We start from the raw sequence: 20,683 nt of genomic DNA, 5'->3' as shown, positions 1-20,683 counted from the left end.
TTTTTTTTTTTTTTTTTTTTATTCTTCCATTATTTTTTCTCTTGTAAAATTTTTGATTTAAAAAATTTTTATGTTCTATTCATGGAACATTTATGTTCCATTTTTCGATTTGAAGATGGCTTATTAACTAGGCTGAAAACGTTTGTTTTTTAAAATTATATTTATTTCTTGGCAAAAAAGGTGTTTTGTTTCTCTTTAATTAATGCAGTCATTAATATGATTTATAGTTATGAGATTTTTTCATTGTAAATTAAGGAATAAGATTTTAATTACAGTGAAACCTTGCTTAATGAGCACCTCACATAACGAGTAAATCAAATTTAAAAAAAAAAAGACTCACTCAACAAGTGAAGTTTCGCATAATGAGTGACAAGGAGAGAGAAAGTCCTGGATTGTGCGCATGCTCTATTATGCTATTATCTGTGTTTTTTTTTCTTTTTCTTTTTTTTGTTCCTCCCTGCAAATCAAATTCACATTCCAGGTTGGTTCATTTCATGCTAGAAGAAAGATAATGATGATTCACACTCCTTAACATGTATATTGTATAATTTTCTTTGAATAAATGTTATACATAAAATACCATATTTACTCACATATAAGATGATCTTGCATATAGGACGAGGTGTGACTTGAAAGATCATAATAAAGAAAATTTAGATTTATTATTACAATTCTAATTTTATTTCATTTAATCACAAATAAATCATCATCAAATACATGTATTAAGGCAAACAACCATGTTTTCTTGATGCTATCACCTTTTGTCTACTTGGACTTGCCCTTTGAAGCTTTGTTACAGTTCTTCTCTTTTTCACTTTTACTCCACAAAGCATTGTTCTCTGATCTATCAAGTGAATTTAAAATGCAGTATTTTTTGAATGACTGCTATCAGCTTTTGAAGATTGCTTTTCCATGCACCTGATACCCATGCAGCAAAACCAAAAGATTATAATTAAAAATAAACTTTTTCCTATCACGGATAGGAAAAAGTTTATTTTTAATGATTCAGAATGTACAAATATTCATTAAAAATACCAATTCAACAAGTATAAAATAACTACATTATAATCATTGCTAAGTGACCAATTATTTTTGGATCATCTCTTTAAAAGCGACATTCACCTTGACCTCGATAGAACTCTGCTATAATGGCAGTATGAACTACAAAAATTAGTGCAAAAACACAAAGGATCCTTCACTCAAGCATATAGGACAACCTAGATTTTTGAAGCAGTGAAAAATGAATAAAAACCTCTTCTTATACAAAGTAAATATGGTATTTGAGTAATTTTTTGGCATGGAACGCATTATCATATTTTACATTAATTTCTGTGAGAAAAATTGTTTCGCTTAACAAGTGTTTCGCATTACAAGTAAGGTTCTGGAATGAATTATGCTCATTAAGCGAGGTTCCACTGTATAACACTAATTTGAAATTATTGATATTTTATTTTTAATACAGTAAGCATATTTAAAATTGATTTTTGTATTCATGATTTATTAATAAATAATATAAATTTCATAACAATTAAACATTTTTTTACAGGATACATTCTTTTATTCTTTGGTTTATGATCCTCAACAAAAAACACTTTTAGCTGACAAGGGAGAAATTCGTGTTGGACCAAGATATCAAGCAGATATTCCACCTTTACTACCTGATGGTAAGAAGAGTATTATTGTGTGTGTGTGTGTGTGTGTGTATTATTTATTTGCAGCAAATTGTTTAGTTTATAATATGTTTCTATTACTTAAATATTAATTTTTCAATAACAGTAGGATAATATAATAAAACTTTTTAGACAGTGTTAGGTATTAAATATAACAAAGATTTGTTATACTATTTATAATTGATGTGTTAGTCAAGTTTTAATGATATTTAAATAAATAAATTTATGAATTTTTTTATTTATTAAAGATTTGGAATTTTTATGTATAATAGTTCAAGATAAGTCTTTAAAAATTTTATGTTGAAAGTATATAACAACATTAAATGGAATTATAAATTTTATTACATTCTGTAAAGAAATTATTTCATTTATCACAATAGACTCCAATGTCTATTTCCACAAACCGCTCTGCTCTCCATTTCTATTTATCTGATATTTCTGATAACATTAACCATCATCTGACAATTTGAGCAAGCAAGAAGAATTTTATTAATTTTAATAACATGAAAATTTTAAAAAGATGCATATTTAGTTAATTTAAAAGTTTAAATCTTGCAAACTTATAAAAATATTGGTAAAAAACTTTTTATATAACAATTTTAATATTTTGTAATTTTCTTAAAAGTAATACATCTCTATTTTATAGATCTTTTTAAAGATTTATAAAATAAAATAGAAAGTGTTTTGTTTTAATAATTTTTTAATATAATATGTTAAAAATGTATTAAAATGTATCTATTTTATATGATGATCTGGAGTTTTGAAATTTTACTGGATTAAAATAACCTTTGTTATTAGTTAATAATACACAGTTAATAATTAATTAATACAAGTAAAGAGTTTAAAAGTATTGTTAAAGTTAAGTAAATGTTATTATACAAGAGTTTAATTTGAAAAATTTGCTTAATTTCAGTCAGTGAAGATGACAGAAGACTAGAAGATTTAGAAACATTAGCATATACACCAAGCCATAATCTAAATGATAAACAAATAGATCAGTTTCTCATCATTTGTAGGTATGAATATAAATTGAAATGCTTGCATCACAAAAATAATTGATTATAACAGAATGATTAAAATAATTTATTTTCCATTTAAATTTCAAATTAGTTATTTCAGTGTAATTAATGTATTTATTTCAAACTTTAAAAATTTCAAATAAAATTTTTATATTAATTTTAATTGATTAAATAAAGTATTTGAAAAACTCAACAAAATAACTTAATTTTGGCTCTTTGTTTTATTGTAAAATTATTTTTTAATTTGTTAAATGGCAATACTATAGTCCAGTGTTTCTCAACGCGGGCGATATCGCCCCCATGTGGGCGTTTTTCCATGTTGAGGGGGCAATTTATAACAATTTATATTTTGGGGACGAAAAACAATTTTCTGGGCGATATAGTAAAACATTATATTAAGATTAATTAAATATTTTATTCGTTATATCGTACAATAATTAAACAAATAATATTATACTAGTCACCAGTCTATTCAATGCAGTACGAATTTGGCATTAGCCCTGGCCCACGACATCGAAATTTTGAAGTGAAGGGGGCGATACTACATAGCAGTTTTATTGAAGGGGGCGACAATTCATTAGAGGTTGAGAAACACTGCTATAGTCATTGAATTTAACAGATTATGTTCATATTATAATAATGTGCACTTTAAAATTTTTTTTTAGTTTTTAAAGATTCTGATGATGATATATTGAGATGCTATCAAAACTGTGTATCATAGTTTTAATTACTGTTTGTATGTAATAATTAAATTTTTTCATGTGAATTTACTCAATACTTAATTCTGACTGATAAATTTTTATCTTTCTATATTTCATTAATATGTTATTGAATGTTCACAAAAAATAATTAGAAATGAAAGTTTTATAGAAATAAGTTATTAAAATATTTTAAAATGTCACTGAAATATGCTAAAAATACAGATTATAGTGTATGTGTGGTGTATACTACACACACAGAAAATAGTTAAAAGTTTAGAAGAATCAATTAAAACAGAAAGATGGCAACAAAGAAAAAGAATACCATATTTACTCGCATATAGGACGAGATGTGACTTTAAAGATCAAAATAAAGAAAATTAGATATATTAATACAATTCTAATTTTATTTTGTTTAATCACAAGTAAAATATCAAATGAACGTAAATGCACACATTGTCCTGCAAAAATTTCTGGCATTTTAAACTTTAAGGAAAAGTCTTGTAAAATCGACAACATAGTTTGTTTCCCATAAAGCTGGACAATCAGGAATTTTTTTGCCAGTTCTTAACAGTCTAATTCACTCTCTGTCAATTACACTTATGAGTTTCTCCGAATTCTGATTTCATGTGGAAATGGATTAAAACTTATATCGGGCTCCTGTGCAATTTTGGAATTTCAATCTGGAATTCAATTCAAAAGCTTTGTTTTTTTTTCCTATTGCTATTCATCTTTACTCCTGACAATATACAAGAACAATTCAAACGACCCAGATAAAATACTTGATGTTTTTAAATACAAGAGGGTAAGCATCTGGTAAAAAATGCGAATACATGGTTCACAAAAATTATTTACAAAACAACAAGGATTTTTCACTCACATGTATAGGACAACCTAGGAATTTGAAGCTGTGATAAATTAATAAAAACCTCATTTTATATGTGAGTAAATATGGTAAATAAAAAAAGATTTTTCTTTTAAACAGAAAGCACAGAATAGTGAAGAATCATTATAGAAGAAATATATTGATTTCTCTTTGTTGTTAAAGCAACTGGAAGATTAAATAAATATACAAATAAATAAATATATACATACAGTGTAAAATCTGACACACTATAAAAAAAAAAAGGAACTTACCTGAACAAAAAATATATCTTGGAATGGAAAGACTTGCTACCTAAAATACTTTAATAAGCAGAAACTTGTCAATTATGGAAATGAAAGTCTTTTTAGATACTAGTTGCATAATGTAACTTGTAAAGCAGAATTTTTCTGCTAAACTGCAACTAATTTTTAAAAATTATGATTAATGCTATTTGTGGCTCAGATTACAGTTGACTTTAGGATGATTTTTTTTTTCTTCTTTATTATAATTGGTTTTGTTTATGACAAAGTATATAGCTGTTTCATCTCATGTCTCTAGAAGAATGCACTCATTCTGTAGAAGTAATGAATATTTTAAAAAAATATGCTATTAATGGGGAAATTACACAAGCTTAAAATCTGAAAAAGTAATTATTAAAAATAAAATTAATTCAATGTATAAAAGTTATGAAAGGATTTTGGCAAAATGTTTCTAGAGGAAATACTTTCACTCTCCATATTAGCTATACAAGTTCTTAATGAATTAAGAGCTGACTATATGAATGATATTTCCACATTCTGTGGTTACTGGATTCTTATATGGATTTTTCCTCTATCCACTACATATTTGTCTTCAATGTATACTTGAAACAAAAAGTTTGGATGGGAAGAGAAACAGTTCTAAATATGAGTTGTAGCACTTATTCTACTTTTTTCTTTTTTTGCATAAAAAATAACCCCTTATAAGACAGAAACTTATAAGAAATTCTAGTTGGTATCATCACACTTAGACAGGTTTTACTATATTACTCAGAGACTATTGATTATGTAGTAGCTTTTGAAGAATGAGAAGTTATGAGATCACTGAAGACAAAAATTAAGAATAATAATGATGATACCACACACACTACACAAAAGCCTGGGAACATTACAATTGAATAGAAATACTTGCATCACACTTTAGTAGGCCACTATATTGAATACATGCCATATTGTTAGGAAATTCCTGAATACAGACACTGACACACTTATTTAATTTTGGTTTTTGGTTGCTATGCCTTGACTCTGGTCCGGCATAGTACACAGCCACCAGTATCAACCGAGTATAACCCACTAAATACTGTATAATAATAATAATAATAATAATAATTTTTATATAAGTAGAATTTACGTTGTTAATAATAATAAGATATTTTCAAGAAACAAAAAAGAAGTTATTTTTGGAGTGTATTAAAAAATGGGAGGAAAAGAAACTGCCTTAGACAAAACAATTTGTTAGAAATAGAAATCTTATACTTATTTAGAAACTCCTTTTTTGGTCTGTGAAGTGAAGTCATAATTGAAATTATTTCTCAGTTTTCAATATATTTGTTAGAAAAATTATAAAATTCAGTTTTAGTTTCATTCAGTGTTCTATCACTGTTTAAAATCTTTATGAATGAACTTATTGAACTTACAAAATATCTACTTTTTCATTCAAAATATTGATTAAAATATGACTATATTGACTAATGAAAAAAGCCTCATAGTTTTACTTTCTGTGCTATGTGGGAAATAAGAAGACTTATTTAATATTCATCCTGAGTTAGAGAGGCCCATAATAGGGGTGGCTAGATGGTAAGAGATGGGACTAGGGTTTCTCAAATGGGATCCCAGTTGTTTTTTATCCCTGGAAATCCCACAAATTTCTTAAAAGTTCACTTTTTTCTTATTTTGTTTTAAGATTGAGGAAATTTTGCAAATAGAAAGTATAATTAACTCATAAACTGTCAGAATACATTTGTATTTATTAATTTTAAACCTACTTATTAGTTTTTTTAATTTTTGCTTGTTATGGCATGTCACAAATGGTCAATAATCAATATGTAGCTTATTTGTGGCAGGACTCTGAAAATTCCTTACTTTTCAGAACCTGTAATATCTGGAATAATTGTGCTTATGCTGTCTTAATTTTAACCATGCCCGGTAGCTTCAATAACTGTGTAACGCCAGGTTGTGCAAATTGGGCAAGAATACAAACAAGTATGAAGTTTTTCTTCATAAACCTGATTATTAAAGACAAATGAACTGCCAAATTATCAGGCTATAAGCTTAATGTTTTTATTAAAGCAGTCAAAGTAGACAAATCAAGAATACTAGAGAGCAAAAGAAGTACTACAATCTCGAAAACGAACTAGAAATCTTCCAAGCTACAGGTGAAAAAACACATAACATCCGTCTCTCATAAATGAATTAAAGATGATTTCACACACATGAATCGGAAAGGGCATTATTGATAGCAGGACTTTTTATTAGTTAAATAAGAATTGGATCGACTGATTGGAGTGGAGTATTGACCATCTTTGCTTTTTAAAATCTTATTATAAAAATTTACAATAATATTTTGTATTATGTTTTATTTAAAAACAAAAATTACCTTTTAAGTTAGAAGTTTTATCTAAGTTCATTTTTTTAAATTTTCAACTCAATTCAAAGCATTGTTGTTTTTGTTGTATGCAGTTTTCAGCAAACTTTAATAAATTTCTATTTGTGAAAATTTCTACGTAATTCAAAGGTAATTTTTATATATATATATCTTACAGAGTATTATTAATATGATTTTGGAGGTTGCAGAGCGTATTAAAGTACTTAAAAAATGAAAAATAATTATATCATTTGATTTCAAGATTTTTTGTATATCTTAAAAATAATTAATTCTATCCTGTTAAACAGTTCACTTTTATCCCAGAATCCCGTGACAAGCAAAAGACCGGGAAATGAGAAACCCTAGATAGGACCCATATCTAAGGATACATATCTGGGACAGGCTGTCCATGAAAAATCTCTGTGGAGTTGCTCTTCTAGATTCTGTCTTGAGTTCCCAGAGCATTAGGCTAATGTCTTCATTATCTCAACCATCCTGTTATGTTACACTAGTTGATTAAATATGCTAACATTTAAATGGTAGAGATAAATACTTGAAATTAAAACAGAATGTTTGTTACTTTTGTATCAGTACATTTTTTATACTCCATTTTTATTATAAAATAGTTAATATTTTAATGACTTAAAATCTTTTAAGAATAAGAGTATATTACTCATTTCCATTAATGGCTATATGAACATTGTTGTTTATTATTTTATAATTATTTTGAATTTTAAATATAGATAAAATTGCAATAAAAAAAATAACAATTACCTTTTCCTTTTTAAAGGTCAGTAGGAACTTTTGCTCGGGCATTAGACTGTTCTAGTTCTGTGAAACAGCCAAGTTTACATATGAGTGCAGCTGCTGCATCAAGAGACATTACACTTGTAAGTAATTATCTAAATATTTGATTACATTTTAATTGAAACTTATGATAAATTCCTTTTTTTCTGTTTTTAAAAGAATGTTTCATTGCCTGAAAGTTAGAGTATGCTATAATTTTTTAGTTGTTATGAGTAAAAAGTGGTCATTGCTCAAAAACTTGCATTCAAATAAATGTATTCCTTTTTATCAACTAAAATGTTACATGATTAAAATCATCATTGTACTCTAGATGTTAAGATCTAAGAAACAGTTATTACAGCCTAGTGCTGTAATATCTAACTAAGATGCTGAATGGAGAACTTATCACATCTCTGACACATACTCTGACACACTTTGGTGTTGTCAGAGTAATCACACAGAAGTGGATAGACACAGGATTATTACAATGACATTATGAATTTTGGACAGGTTGTCTGTCTCTCTTCAGCCATATTTATTACAATTTGGTGGGTATACAGGTGTCTACAAAAATACAAACGGTTTTTCATTTCAGACATTTCGGTTTATGATTAAAATAGTTCAAAATTACATTTTTATGCATACTTAAAAGGTACATTCTATTTTGTTGCTGATGTGTGGATGACTTTATTTTCAGGACTTTTCACAGACATTATATTATGTTTTCCATACAAATAGCAACCAGAGATTAAAACTGTTGCTTAATAAAATTAATTGTAAAGTAAATACTATGGTAAAAAAATGTAATACAAAGTTATAAACAAGATTACAGCTACAAAAGTAAGAGCTGTTTTAAGAAAGGTTACGTACATTTTTGCAGAGGGTCAGCTCATACAAACAATGTCCTCTAGTACAGAAGCAATGCTACTATAGAGTGGTATCTGGTTTTGGTGATATAAGTATTAGTTGCTGTCTAATAAGTTTCAGATTATTAAGTAAGGGTGCCAGATGGGATCTAGTTGTACCCGTGTTTTCATTTATTCTTACATTATCATGGATTTTGATAATTTCTAAATGTTCATGTAATTTGTGTTTAGTAGTATTTGTTGTGGTTTTTAATATTTTTAACGAATCTTTATTAATATTATAATTATGGAATGCTCAGTGTTTAGCAACAGTGGAGTTTTCAAGGTTGTATTTTATAGCATTGCTATATAGATTGGGAGATATGGCACATGCCCTCCTAATCTTAATTTCCTTGATTACTTCTTCTTGGGTATGCTAAGGATGTGTTTATTTAATAAAATTTACCAATATTTGAAGCAATACATCAGAGGTAATGTTGAACAAACACAAGGAGAGACCACCTATCACAAGGTGTAATGTAGTTAGGTTCAAATTTTTAAATAAAGGATGATAAACAAAGGAGAATTTTATTAGCCCATATAATGTCCATATTTTTTAATCTGCCAAATATAAATTCATATAGTCCAAAAAATAGCAACTAGCTAAGTTATGAAAGTAGTGTTTTTAATTTTTCAATAGCCAACTTGGTGACCTTGATTGTTTTTCACTTGATGGTAAGCAGATAAATAAGCAAACTAATGGTATGATCTGTTATATATGAAATGGATTATGCCATTGTAGCATTGGCTTAATTAGCTGCTTGCTATAGTTTTTCAAGGAACTTTCTACAGAGTTCAAACTGTCTTGGGTAAATGAACTAGATCAACAGACACCAAAATCATTTTGTTTCTGTTCCAACCATATGTGTGTTTCATATAAACATTCAAAACCAATGAACTTATTTCATGTAGCTTTTTACTGATATTCTGGATTAAAACTGTGCATTTATTATTATTTGTTTTATTTGATTCATGAATTTCAAGTTAATTATTTTATATTTATAATATTTACAGTTCCATGCTATGGATGTACTTCATAAACATAATTATGATGTAACAAGTGCAATCTCCAGCCTAGTCCCTGCTGGTGGTCCAGTTTTGTGTCGTGATGAAATGGAAGAATGGTCTGCATCTGAAGCTAGTTTATTTGAAGAAGCTCTTGAAAAGTATGGGAAAGATTTTAATGATATTCGGCAAGATTTTGTAAGTATTATTTATTTTCAAACAAGAATTGTAAAATGATAATCAAATATCCAATTATGGTGATATAAAATTTTAATTTTAAAGTAATTGGATTATATTTTTAGATTATCTTGTCTGTGAAAACCATTATTGCTTAGTTAGATTATTCAATATAATTGCAAATGACAGTTTGCCAAATATTCAATGAATGTTACAACAGAATCTGATTGTACTGGTATTGAATGGTTTGATAACATTAGCTGTGTGCAATCATGATGTTACCTCAGAAAAACAGATCTTTTCTTTTTCCATTTAATGAATTGTTTATCCAAATTAGTATTATCGTCTTGTATATGTTGATATTCTTTCGTTTTGATCTCCTTACCATTTTTAATTTCAATTTAAATTAGATTGTTTTTTGTGAATAAAATACTATAATTTTTACGATGCAATTGCAAAAATTTTATCATAATAAAAAAAAAATATTAATACATATTTATCTTGTTTTTATAATCAAAATGTTAAGTTAAAGTATTACAAAATATTTTAGTATCGTTGTTTTAAGTGCTTATCCTGCAATATGTAGAACAGTTTAACAACAACAAAATTAAAAAGTATACTGTGTTTTCTTGATTCTAATGTTCCATCTGATCACTACAGAAGTGATCAAGGCTGGTGGTGACATCCTGCACCATCGTCTTTATCTACTCATTAAAACAATATGGCACACAGAACAAATACCAGCCATATGGAAGAAAGCTATCATCGTGCCAATCCACAAGAAAGGCGATAGCCGGGATTGCAGTAATTATCGCGGTATCAGTCTCGTTTCCATCGTTGGCAAAGTATTTATGAAGATAATCCAATCAAGGTTACAAAAACACCGTGAAGAAACCAGCCGAGAAGAACAGGCAGGGTTTCGTCCTGGTCGTGGTTGCTGTGATCAAATCTTTGCCCTGCGTCAGCTTATTGAGGAAAGGACCAGATGCGGCAAACGGACCATTGTCCTGTTCATCGATTTCAAATCTGCATTCGACTGTGTGCACAGGCCTGCGCTATGGAGAGCACTTGAGAATGAGCATGTCCCACAAAAAGTTATCACACTACTCAAGGAAGCCTACAAAGATTCCACCAGTCAACTGCGAATCCGGGGGGAACTATCTGAGGAGTTTACCATCCAGACAGGAGTTCGCCAGGGAGACGTGGTCTCTCCACTATTGTTTAATATTGTGGTGGATTCAATTATGAGGAAGACATTTGATGGGAAATGTGGTGTCCAGTTTGGGGATGGCCACTTTCTAACTGATCTAATGTTTGCCGACGACAGTGCCGTCTTCGCTGACAACGATGTAGTGGCCACAGATACGCTTTATGATATAGCCACTATCGCTCAGTCATATGGTCTTAAAATAAATGTGGACAAAACCAAAGTGCTTACAACGGATGGATCGCGGGCAACTGTTTACCTTAATGGAGTCCAAATTGAGCAGGTACAAGAGTTTAAATACCTTGGGTCACTGATCCAGGAGAAGAAAGTGGCATCGTCAAAAGAAACTCATGCCCGTATTGGACAGGCAGCCCATGCATTTGCCTCACTCAAATGGTGTGTATGGAGAAAGAAGAACATTTCTTTGATGACCAAGATCCGCCTGTTCCGTACACTAGTCATACCAATCCTTCTCTATGGGTCAGAAACTTGGACCTTGCTTAAGACAGACTTGGACAAACTTGAGACCTTTCAATTGAAATGCTTGAGACAGATTCTTGGTATCTCCCTTTGGGATCGCATCACCAACAATGCCATCCGGGCCAGATGCCGACAACAGCCATCTGTTAAGACACAAATTCAACAGCGACGGCTGAGATGGTTTGGCCATGTGTGCCGAATGGATTTTAACCGGATTCCCCACCAACTGCTCTTCCGACAGCGACCTACTCTGTGGAAAATCCAACACTCCGCACCTAAGAAAACATGGACCAAACACGTTGAGGAGGACCTCAAGAACCAACGGCTTGATCTGAACCAGGCAAAAGCGGCGGCCATGGATCGAGGGCATTGGAGGGGCATTGTGGAGAAAGCTCGACTTCCTGCGGCACCCACAGCAGCATACTGGTTGCGCAGACACCCGCAACCAAATGCCAGCTAGGGACAAAAGAAGAAGAAGAATGTTCCATCAAATTCTTGATTCTTGAGATGTCACAACCTTCCAAAAAAGTTAGCTTACAAAAATGTAATGCACACTCTATATGAAAAATGCAACCACAGAAATTTAATACATTTAAACAGTAACAAATATCTTTTGAAAAGCATTTTCTTACATTGCTTTATAATGCCCATATTTTTGAATGTATTCATTTATGACTCTACAGTATTATCAGATACAGAAGATCTGCAAACCAATAGAAAATCCTTCAAAATTATCATATGATCAACATTTTAACATTGAAATTTCATATCAGTATGCACAAGTATGATATTTACCAGATAGGTTGTATCATACTGAAATAACCATATAAATGTTCTTTATCATAGTGGGTAACTCTCTGCTTAAACACAGCTTTATGAGATTTGTCTGCTGGATATTGTTTACTTAGCTTGCTGCAGTTCAAAAGACCACCAAGCCATTCCAAAATTAAAACTAAAGTACAGCTGTCCCTTGATAATCGGACAGGTATGGGACCAAAGGGGTGTCGGATTACTAAAAGTGTCTGGATTACCAAAAGTGATTACATATTTGGCGTTTTTTGCTAGCAGTAGCCTACAATATTCCCTACTCCAACTGTTCGAACAGAACTGCTCACGGAAAACACACGAAATGTGTGTCATCGTGTAAGAATTGGGTGGGGAGATTCACGTCGCGACATGCTTCTGTGCAACAGACACGTAACGGGGACGGGTACCTTGACGGGAGGTGCATCGGACTACTGAGCATGTCGGATTACAAAACGTCGGACTATCAAGGGACAGCTGTAATGAGATTAATGAGATTTACCATATCTATACTGATGATGTAATATATGCGAATATCCAAGTGGAGTGAAGCACAAAAGATGTGAAATGATACTGCATAAGTCGATACTTGTGACTAATTCTAACAAACACATTAATTTCTGAATCCAAAAAATGATATGCATTAGAATCAAGAAAATACAATATATATTTCTATCTTTTGAATTTTACATACAATGTAATTTGAAAATAATTCAAATTACATTTCAGTTTTTTGGAGACATATTTTTGTTTTAAGTCTTAGGATTTAAACTTATGGGAATATTGAATTTTTGAAATTTATTAGAAAAACTAGAGATTAGATGTCTTATTCTGTTAGTAACTATATTTTTAAAAGATAAAACTTTTTATTTTTGTAGTATATTAAAAGCTTTTTTTAGATTAAATAAAACTATGTTAAATACAGGCAGATATCTATAAAATATTTTCTAAACATTTATTTAGAAAATTAACACTGATTTATTTTTAATGAATTTAAAAATTAAGCATTTTGTATTATTAAGAATATATATTAAAATAATGTTTTGAAAATCCAAACTTTAATAAATTAGATATTACCATTTACTTCAATTCAGTTTTAGAGTTATTACAATATAATTTTTAATAATAATTTTTGAATGTATTTAAAAATAGTCTGAAATTTTTGATAATGTAATTTATTCATTAAATTTTATCATTTTGTTTCTTTCTTTTACTTTAAAATTTATTAATGGCTTTTGAACTAAATGTGATTTGTGATTCCCCTTTCAAAAATTAAGTGTTCAGTTAATACTTAGTATAGTATTTTGTTATAAGGAATTAATCATAAAAATAATACTTAGTTTTTCTTATATATGCATACTTATGAAATATAAGAAGATATTAATGTTCTTCTCTGGTTCAATAGTTCTCAAATTTATACATTCTAATAACCACTTAAACAAATGTGGTGGACTATTTTCTATTCTAAAACATCATCTTAGATGAATGCAAAAAATTTTGGATATTTAGTAACCTAATGTAAAAGATAAAGCTTGTGCTTAAAAGTGTTTTTTTCTGGCTAAATAAAATTGCATTTTAGAAAAATGACTAGGTCCATAGACTGAATCATAAACTATACTTTGAGAACTACTGCTCTAGATCTGCAATTGCCAACCAGGGATTTGTGGAGAAATTTGGACATTGATGAACTCAAATATTATGTAAGAAATGAAAAATGTTTGGTTGCTTTTTCTCACTCATTGGAGTTTTTTTTATTCAATTCTAAAACCAAACATGAAATGACTGTTATCAATAAATAATAATGTCAATAAACTAATAAATAACTATAAATAATGTTGTGAGTGTGATTGTCATCCTTCATTGAAAACAGCCAAGCATCCATAAACTTATTTCAAACAAGTAGCAACAAACTTCACACTAACTTGTTATAATTAAAAATATGAATTTCATTTTTTATGTCTGCAACCTCCTTCATAACACTTCTTACATTTTTGTTGTACGTGAACTTTATGAATTTACTAGATCTTTGTTTAGAGACCTTTTACTTTATTAATATGAGTTTCATATTAATAAAGTAAAATGGAACTATTATGATCATTATTCTATAGATCAGGGGTCGCCAAACTTTTTTGATCGCTGACCCCTACAACTTTTCGAAACCTCACATCAACACCCACCAAAAAGTTTGTTACAGGCAAAAAAAAAAGATCTTACTATTTTAATATATATCTTTTAATTTTACATTTTTTACATTTATTGTACATATGTTAATAATAATTTTTGTAACTGACAATCAATGAGACGGATAAGCTTGATAATCCTTAGCAAGATTGGCAATATTCGGTTCAAAATTTGTAAGTTTTAGACTTTTCATCGACCCCCCTCCCAATAATGTTATATTGACCCCTGGAGGTTGATATAGACCACTTTGGCAACCCCTGCTATAGATGTTTGTATCATTTAAAAAATTTATGATAGTGGTCTGTGGGATTCAAAATTGTGAGTTTAGTGAGGGCATAAAGGTTGATGACCATTGCTTTAGATGATGGATATTGATAAGATAAATGGCATGAAAAAACTTTTTTATAATTATTAAATTATCATAAAATTCTTTAATATAAAATATAAAAAGACTATTTTAAAAATTGAATAAATATTTAAGTTTTTGAATTGCATTTGTTGATTTCTGAATTATTTGACATTTTATTTTAGCTTCCTTGGAAAAGCCTTAACAATATTATTGAATACTATTATATGTGGAAAACTACAGACCGTTATGTTCAACAAAAGAGAGTAAAAGCTGTAGAAGCTGAGAGCAAATTAAAGCAGGTCTACATTCCTAATTAGTAAGTTTTTAATACAAGTTAAGTTTTTAATACTTTTTTTTCTTTATGTAAAAATATTAGACAAAAAAAAATCAAATTTTACTTCAAAAATTTATATTGTAAAATGTATTTTGGTTGTGAAAATTTCTTTTAGGATCATTATCTGTTATAGATGGCTATAAAGGTATATCTCGAGTTACATCATTCTCGATTATACGTCGTTTGTCCAAAAAAATATATGGAAAAATAAAAGTTAGGTTTAAGTCATTTTATTCGACTTTATGTCTGCCCACCACAAATATTGAAGTCGTAATATCACTAGAAAAGTGTTAAAAACACATAAAATCATATTAAAATACATACGTTTACAGTAAACGTTAATATAATCATCATAAATCATAAAGAACGAAATACGAAAACATCTGTAACTATGTGTTTTCGTCTTATTTAGCAATCTTTAAGAGCTCAATATTGGAATTTTCTATGGTAGTTTCAATATCCACTGTTTTGCGTCATTATCAGTGCCACTCAATATTGGTAAATTTAACATAAATTAGTTTTTCTACTATCGCAAAATAATTTTAATAACTGTATTTGTTATTTAACCTTACAGAATCATTTTATTTTATAATGTCTTAGAGCAAACCACATTTACAAATAGAGTCTGCGATGCACTGTAAACATTGCCAAATTGTAAACATGTACAGTACAGTACATTTACAAGTATGTACATATGTACATGTATTTGTAAATTTAGATTATTTTTTTTTCTGTACTGTATTAAAAACTAAAATTTATTTGTTTGTAAGCTTAAAACAGATTCTTATTAACCATATATTATTAAAAATGCATTTACTGTATAAATAAAATACAGAACTGGGAATGGTTATTTGTGGTTTAGCCTAGTGACAAGTAAATTCAACTTACGTCATTTTTCGACTTAAGTCGCCTCTCCTGGAACCAATAACTGACATAAGGCGAGTTATACCTGTATTGGAAAATTATTGATTTTTTAGTAAACTAATGTATTATTGCCTATTTTTATTTTGTATAAATTAATCTACAATTTATTTGCTTAGATTTAGCAAGAAATTATAATTGGATTAATCTTAGTTTAATTAGCCTTTAATCTCTTTTATATTTAATACATTATTGAAGAAAATTATTTATGATGTATTTGTAGAATGTGTAATGTATGGATTAATCTTAATAACAAGAACAATTTGAAAAGGTCAAAATGTTTAGAATTTAAGCTAGTTAAAGATTAAACTTCTTAATGCAGTGATGGGCAAACTACGGCCCGCGGGCCAGATGCGGCCCCCTGAAATGTTCTATCCGGCCCGCGCGACATTATTCCTAATCTGACGAGTAAAAAAGAATACAGGCTGGGGTGGTTGAAGCACCACTTAATTTGAGTGTTCGTTGATTATATAAAATAACCGAAGCTTTATATCTCACCATGAAAGTTTATTTACAATCATGTACAAAATTTTGTTTTACACGTAGCCGAAAGAGAGAAAAAGAAATATGGCGGACGGCCTGCACATGTTTTTATAGCGCCACCTGGATTTTCAGATGCAGCGCTAGGTTACAATTATATTGGCCCGCCTAAAGTTTTCTTCTTTTCCTTTGGCCCGCTCTTTAAAAAGTTTGCCCATCACTGTCTTAATGTATTTATTTAAATAATGGAATATTTTCAAATTTTATAGCAATAATAAACCAGGAATTTTGAATGGGAGTAGTGCTGGTGATAGTCCCTCAGCTGCTGGTCGTCCATGTGAAAGTTGTTACAGTAAGTATATATATTTATTTTAAAATAATATAAACTTTATTAAATGATTATGTATTATATATTTTTAGATTTATTTACTTCTAACATTACATTAAAATTTGTTGTAAAAATTTACACTTACATCTAAGTAAATTTACTCTGTTATTATATTATATAAGAATAACAATCATATTTCACTTACATAGAAAAATAATTGGGCTGCAATTTGAAAAAAAATTGTAGACCTATAAATTTCCACTGTTGTCCGTCTGTGTTTCTATCTTTTCTTAATCTTGAGAACAGACTTAGACAGATGAAAGATGAGACCAGATATGGAGACCTTAGGGGCAGGAGTTCCCAATAAACTATTAAACTATACACAAACTTTTGATTCAAACTGGAAATCAGTTATATCAATTCAAAAATTTCCCTGTGAAAGGTGTTATATGGATGACTGGCATGACTCTATTGTTAAAGGAAAAGTATGATGTACAGGGACAAGCTACTATTAACCACTCAGCAGTGAGGGATGTATATATATCTATATATCTGGGGCGATTGTGTGGCAGTGGTGAGGGACGCATATACAGTGGTGCCTCGTACAACGTACTTAATCCGTTCCAGGTGCACGTCCGTTAAGTGAAACGTCCGTTATACGAAACGCATTTTCCCATAGAAATACATGTTAAAACATATAATTCATTCCACAGCATAAAATAACCGTACTGTACCATAAAAAAATGAAAATGGCGCAGTCACCAATTATGCCCGGTAGTCAGATGTTGTGAGGAGGAGGTGGAAGAACACTTTCTTTACACATTCATACAGATACAGACTTTTTACACATTGCAGCGGGTCTTTTTTTTTATTGTTTTTTAATCGGAGTCAGATTCAGGAGAGGCTACCGGAACTTGCAGGGTCAACTTCTCTTGTTCCATCCTTTGTTTTTTGCCCGCTGGCTTCTTGAAAAACATGACCAAGGTGGTCTGTTTCTCTTTCTTCTTTAACACCTGTCGGAAATGACGGACAAAGATGTCATCGTAGAGATCATTGATCCTGTTGGCCTCAGCTCTGTTTGGATAATGAGTGTTGGTAAACTCCTGAACCTCTCCCCATTCGACAAGAAAGTTTTTGTCAACTTTCACTCCTGATGATTTCTTGCTTTGTTTCAATTGAAATCACCTTTCTGTTTTTTTAGAAGCCATGATGCATTATAAATGACTTAACTTGCCAGATTATATGATACGAATAATTCTATATTAATTAAGATCACTAAACACTTCTACGAGCTGCTCTCGCTCCGTTTGTCTTTTACAACCTCTTTTCGTCCCGCCACCTCGGCATCTACACAATTACATTTCGTTTATTTGAATCGTCAACATATATTACATTACATTTCTACTTCAGATATACTAATAATACATTCTAATAATACTAATATATGCTAAAAATAGCAGATTGTCATTGGCAACGGCAAAAGAGTGGAAACATCATTCGCACTTGTTCGAAGAAAGTCCATTGTTCGTCTCACGTAACTGCCGAACGGAAAGTCCGTTGTTCGCAGCAAGTCCGTTGCTCGAGTCACGTAACGGTCAAACAGAAAGTCCGTTATTCAAGGCGTACGTTATACGAGGCACCACTGTATACATCAAATTCTTTTGGGGGTGGGTATTGCCAAAAACTACCGTGAAAACAAATTCACATAAAAAATGAATTATGTAACAATAAAAAAAGACTTTTCTTTACTAGACATAACTGTTTACAAAATAATATATTTTTCCGAAATGGTAATGAGAAAAAAATGCATGAAGAAATACTTTAAAAATTTTCCAGGTATATTCTCCACTACTTTGGGATAGCACCATACCTGACTATCCCACTGCTAAAAGGTTAATTTGAGGTGGAGAGCATACATTTTAAATTAAATAAATTAAAAATATGATTAAAAATTGCAGCCCAGCATGTTGACGGTGTCACAATAAATTGCTCGTTATAATTTTAAAATTATACTCTACTTTTGAATATGTTTGAACCATTTTAAATTAAATTTTTAAAACATGTATATATTCAGATTCTATATTTCTGACAATAGTTTAGTTGTTTAAAAGTTAAAAAATACATGAAGTAAATGAATAATTTGATTTTTATATTAATTACTGAAGTGTGCATATTTTTGTAATAATAATAATACTATTTATAATTTTTACCTCGTTACAAATTATTCAAGTTAAGAAATTATATTGAATTTAAACAGTTGAATTCAGTACAATGATACTTTTACTCTGCAGCCTTAAGTTGTATTTGTTATTGTGAATATAATGATTGTCTAAAAGGAATATTTAGAATTTTCCAAAATAATAAAACTAAATATTTTCTTTCATGTAAATATTTAACAAGAATAATGTGTACTTATTTTAATAAAAAAATAAATAACACATAAAGTTAGTTAATAAACTGGAACTTTTCAGTTAACACTGATATGCACAAAATAACACATTAAAATAAACTGTTGTTTAGCTTTTAGTTAAGTAAAAGTTCAACAAGAATTTTTAAAATAAAACTATTGCTTTGTTTCATCAAATAGATTGAAAAATAACTTTAAAATATAGAAGTTTGACATGGCAAATTTATAAGTTAGAAATTGTGATCATTATATTTAGCATTTTTATTGTTATATTTTAACCTATCTGATATTGACATTTTTTCCGTTGAATGTGGCACCATATTGAATTTTTGTCGATGTAAAACCTAATGAAAATTACACATTTTTGAAAAAAATAATTGTGGGTATTGTATCGTCCAAAATTATTTTTTTATTTTGCACAAACAAAATAAATATATTAATAAATGTAAAAATTAAAAAAATTATATTTCAGAAGCTAGTTTTAATATAAAAATTATAATGAGAAGCGACATTTAGTTTCAAAAAACTTTCCGATGCTGAAACGAGATATCTTGGGTCAATTAGTCAAGGTCAGCAGGTCACGATTTGAGATTTGTCGGGAATAACACTGGACAAGTTAAAGTCTTGTCTTTGAAATAACCTCAAAAATTTTCATTTAAATAAGAAATCATTTTTTTGAATCATTCATAAAATGCAAATCTTAAAATTTATTGTTTTTACAGCATTGACTGCTAGCCAATGGTATGCTTGGGGACCTGCTCATACTCAATGTAGATTGTGCCATTCCTGCTGGCTATATTGGAAAAAATATGGTGGTTTTATGTATCCAACACGCTTAGGTGAGTGTTTTTATATGTAATAATGTTTTACTTGAAGTAAAAGATTTTAATATTGAGTTGATGGTTGATTTATTTATCAAGTTTTTATGAATATACAATAAATGCACAATATGAACCTTGTTTCGTTGTTTGATTTAATATTCAGTTCTGCATTAAACTTATGTAACCTGAAGATGTCTGTTTATTTTACTAAATATATTGATGGTTATGGTGTATGTACAGTAAATATATATATGTTCTTGTTTAAGTACTTCCAGTTATTGCCAAGTTTAAACTTACACAATAATGTAGTAATAATAAAATGTATTTTTAATCTATAAATAAAAAGAAAATAACAATGTGATTGTAATGGAAACGAGTATTTCATTTGATAGAAAATATACTTTTGTTTATTTTATGATAATTTTCTATCTGAGGTTCATAATTTGTAGCCTTTAAAACATCTCATGACAGCTTTAGGATCCCAATTTCACACTACATATCACATAGCTTTTTATAAATTATAAAAAAATTAATACTTTAGACACTCTTTGCAGATACCTTAAAGTTGTCATGCAGCTCAGTGGTCAGTGCTTGACCTATGGATTACAGTTTACCATTGCATGT

At 29.4% G+C, this 20,683-nt stretch overlaps 1 protein-coding gene across 1 annotated transcript in view; it reads left to right on the top strand.

The window, feature by feature from the left end:
• The window catches only part of LOC111630915 (metastasis-associated protein MTA3-like), a 126,908-nt gene that overhangs the window by 70,226 nt on the left and 35,999 nt on the right, over positions 1-20,683 (top strand). The window contains exons 5-11 of the mRNA XM_023375074.1: positions 1,547-1,664; positions 2,584-2,686; positions 7,665-7,764; positions 9,580-9,768; positions 14,951-15,084; positions 16,773-16,855; positions 19,961-20,077. Coding sequence (XP_023230842.1) covers positions 1,547-1,664; positions 2,584-2,686; positions 7,665-7,764; positions 9,580-9,768; positions 14,951-15,084; positions 16,773-16,855; positions 19,961-20,077 — 844 coding nt within the window. The remainder of the gene's footprint in view (positions 1-1,546; positions 1,665-2,583; positions 2,687-7,664; positions 7,765-9,579; positions 9,769-14,950; positions 15,085-16,772; positions 16,856-19,960; positions 20,078-20,683) is intronic.

Source organism: Centruroides sculpturatus, unplaced genomic scaffold, assembly GCF_000671375.1.
Source record: "Centruroides sculpturatus isolate CEXI.00-Female unplaced genomic scaffold, Cexi_2.0 scaffold566, whole genome shotgun sequence".
Lineage (NCBI taxonomy): Eukaryota > Metazoa > Arthropoda > Arachnida > Scorpiones > Buthidae > Centruroides > Centruroides sculpturatus.
This window is presented reverse-complemented; position numbering and strand designations above follow the sequence as displayed.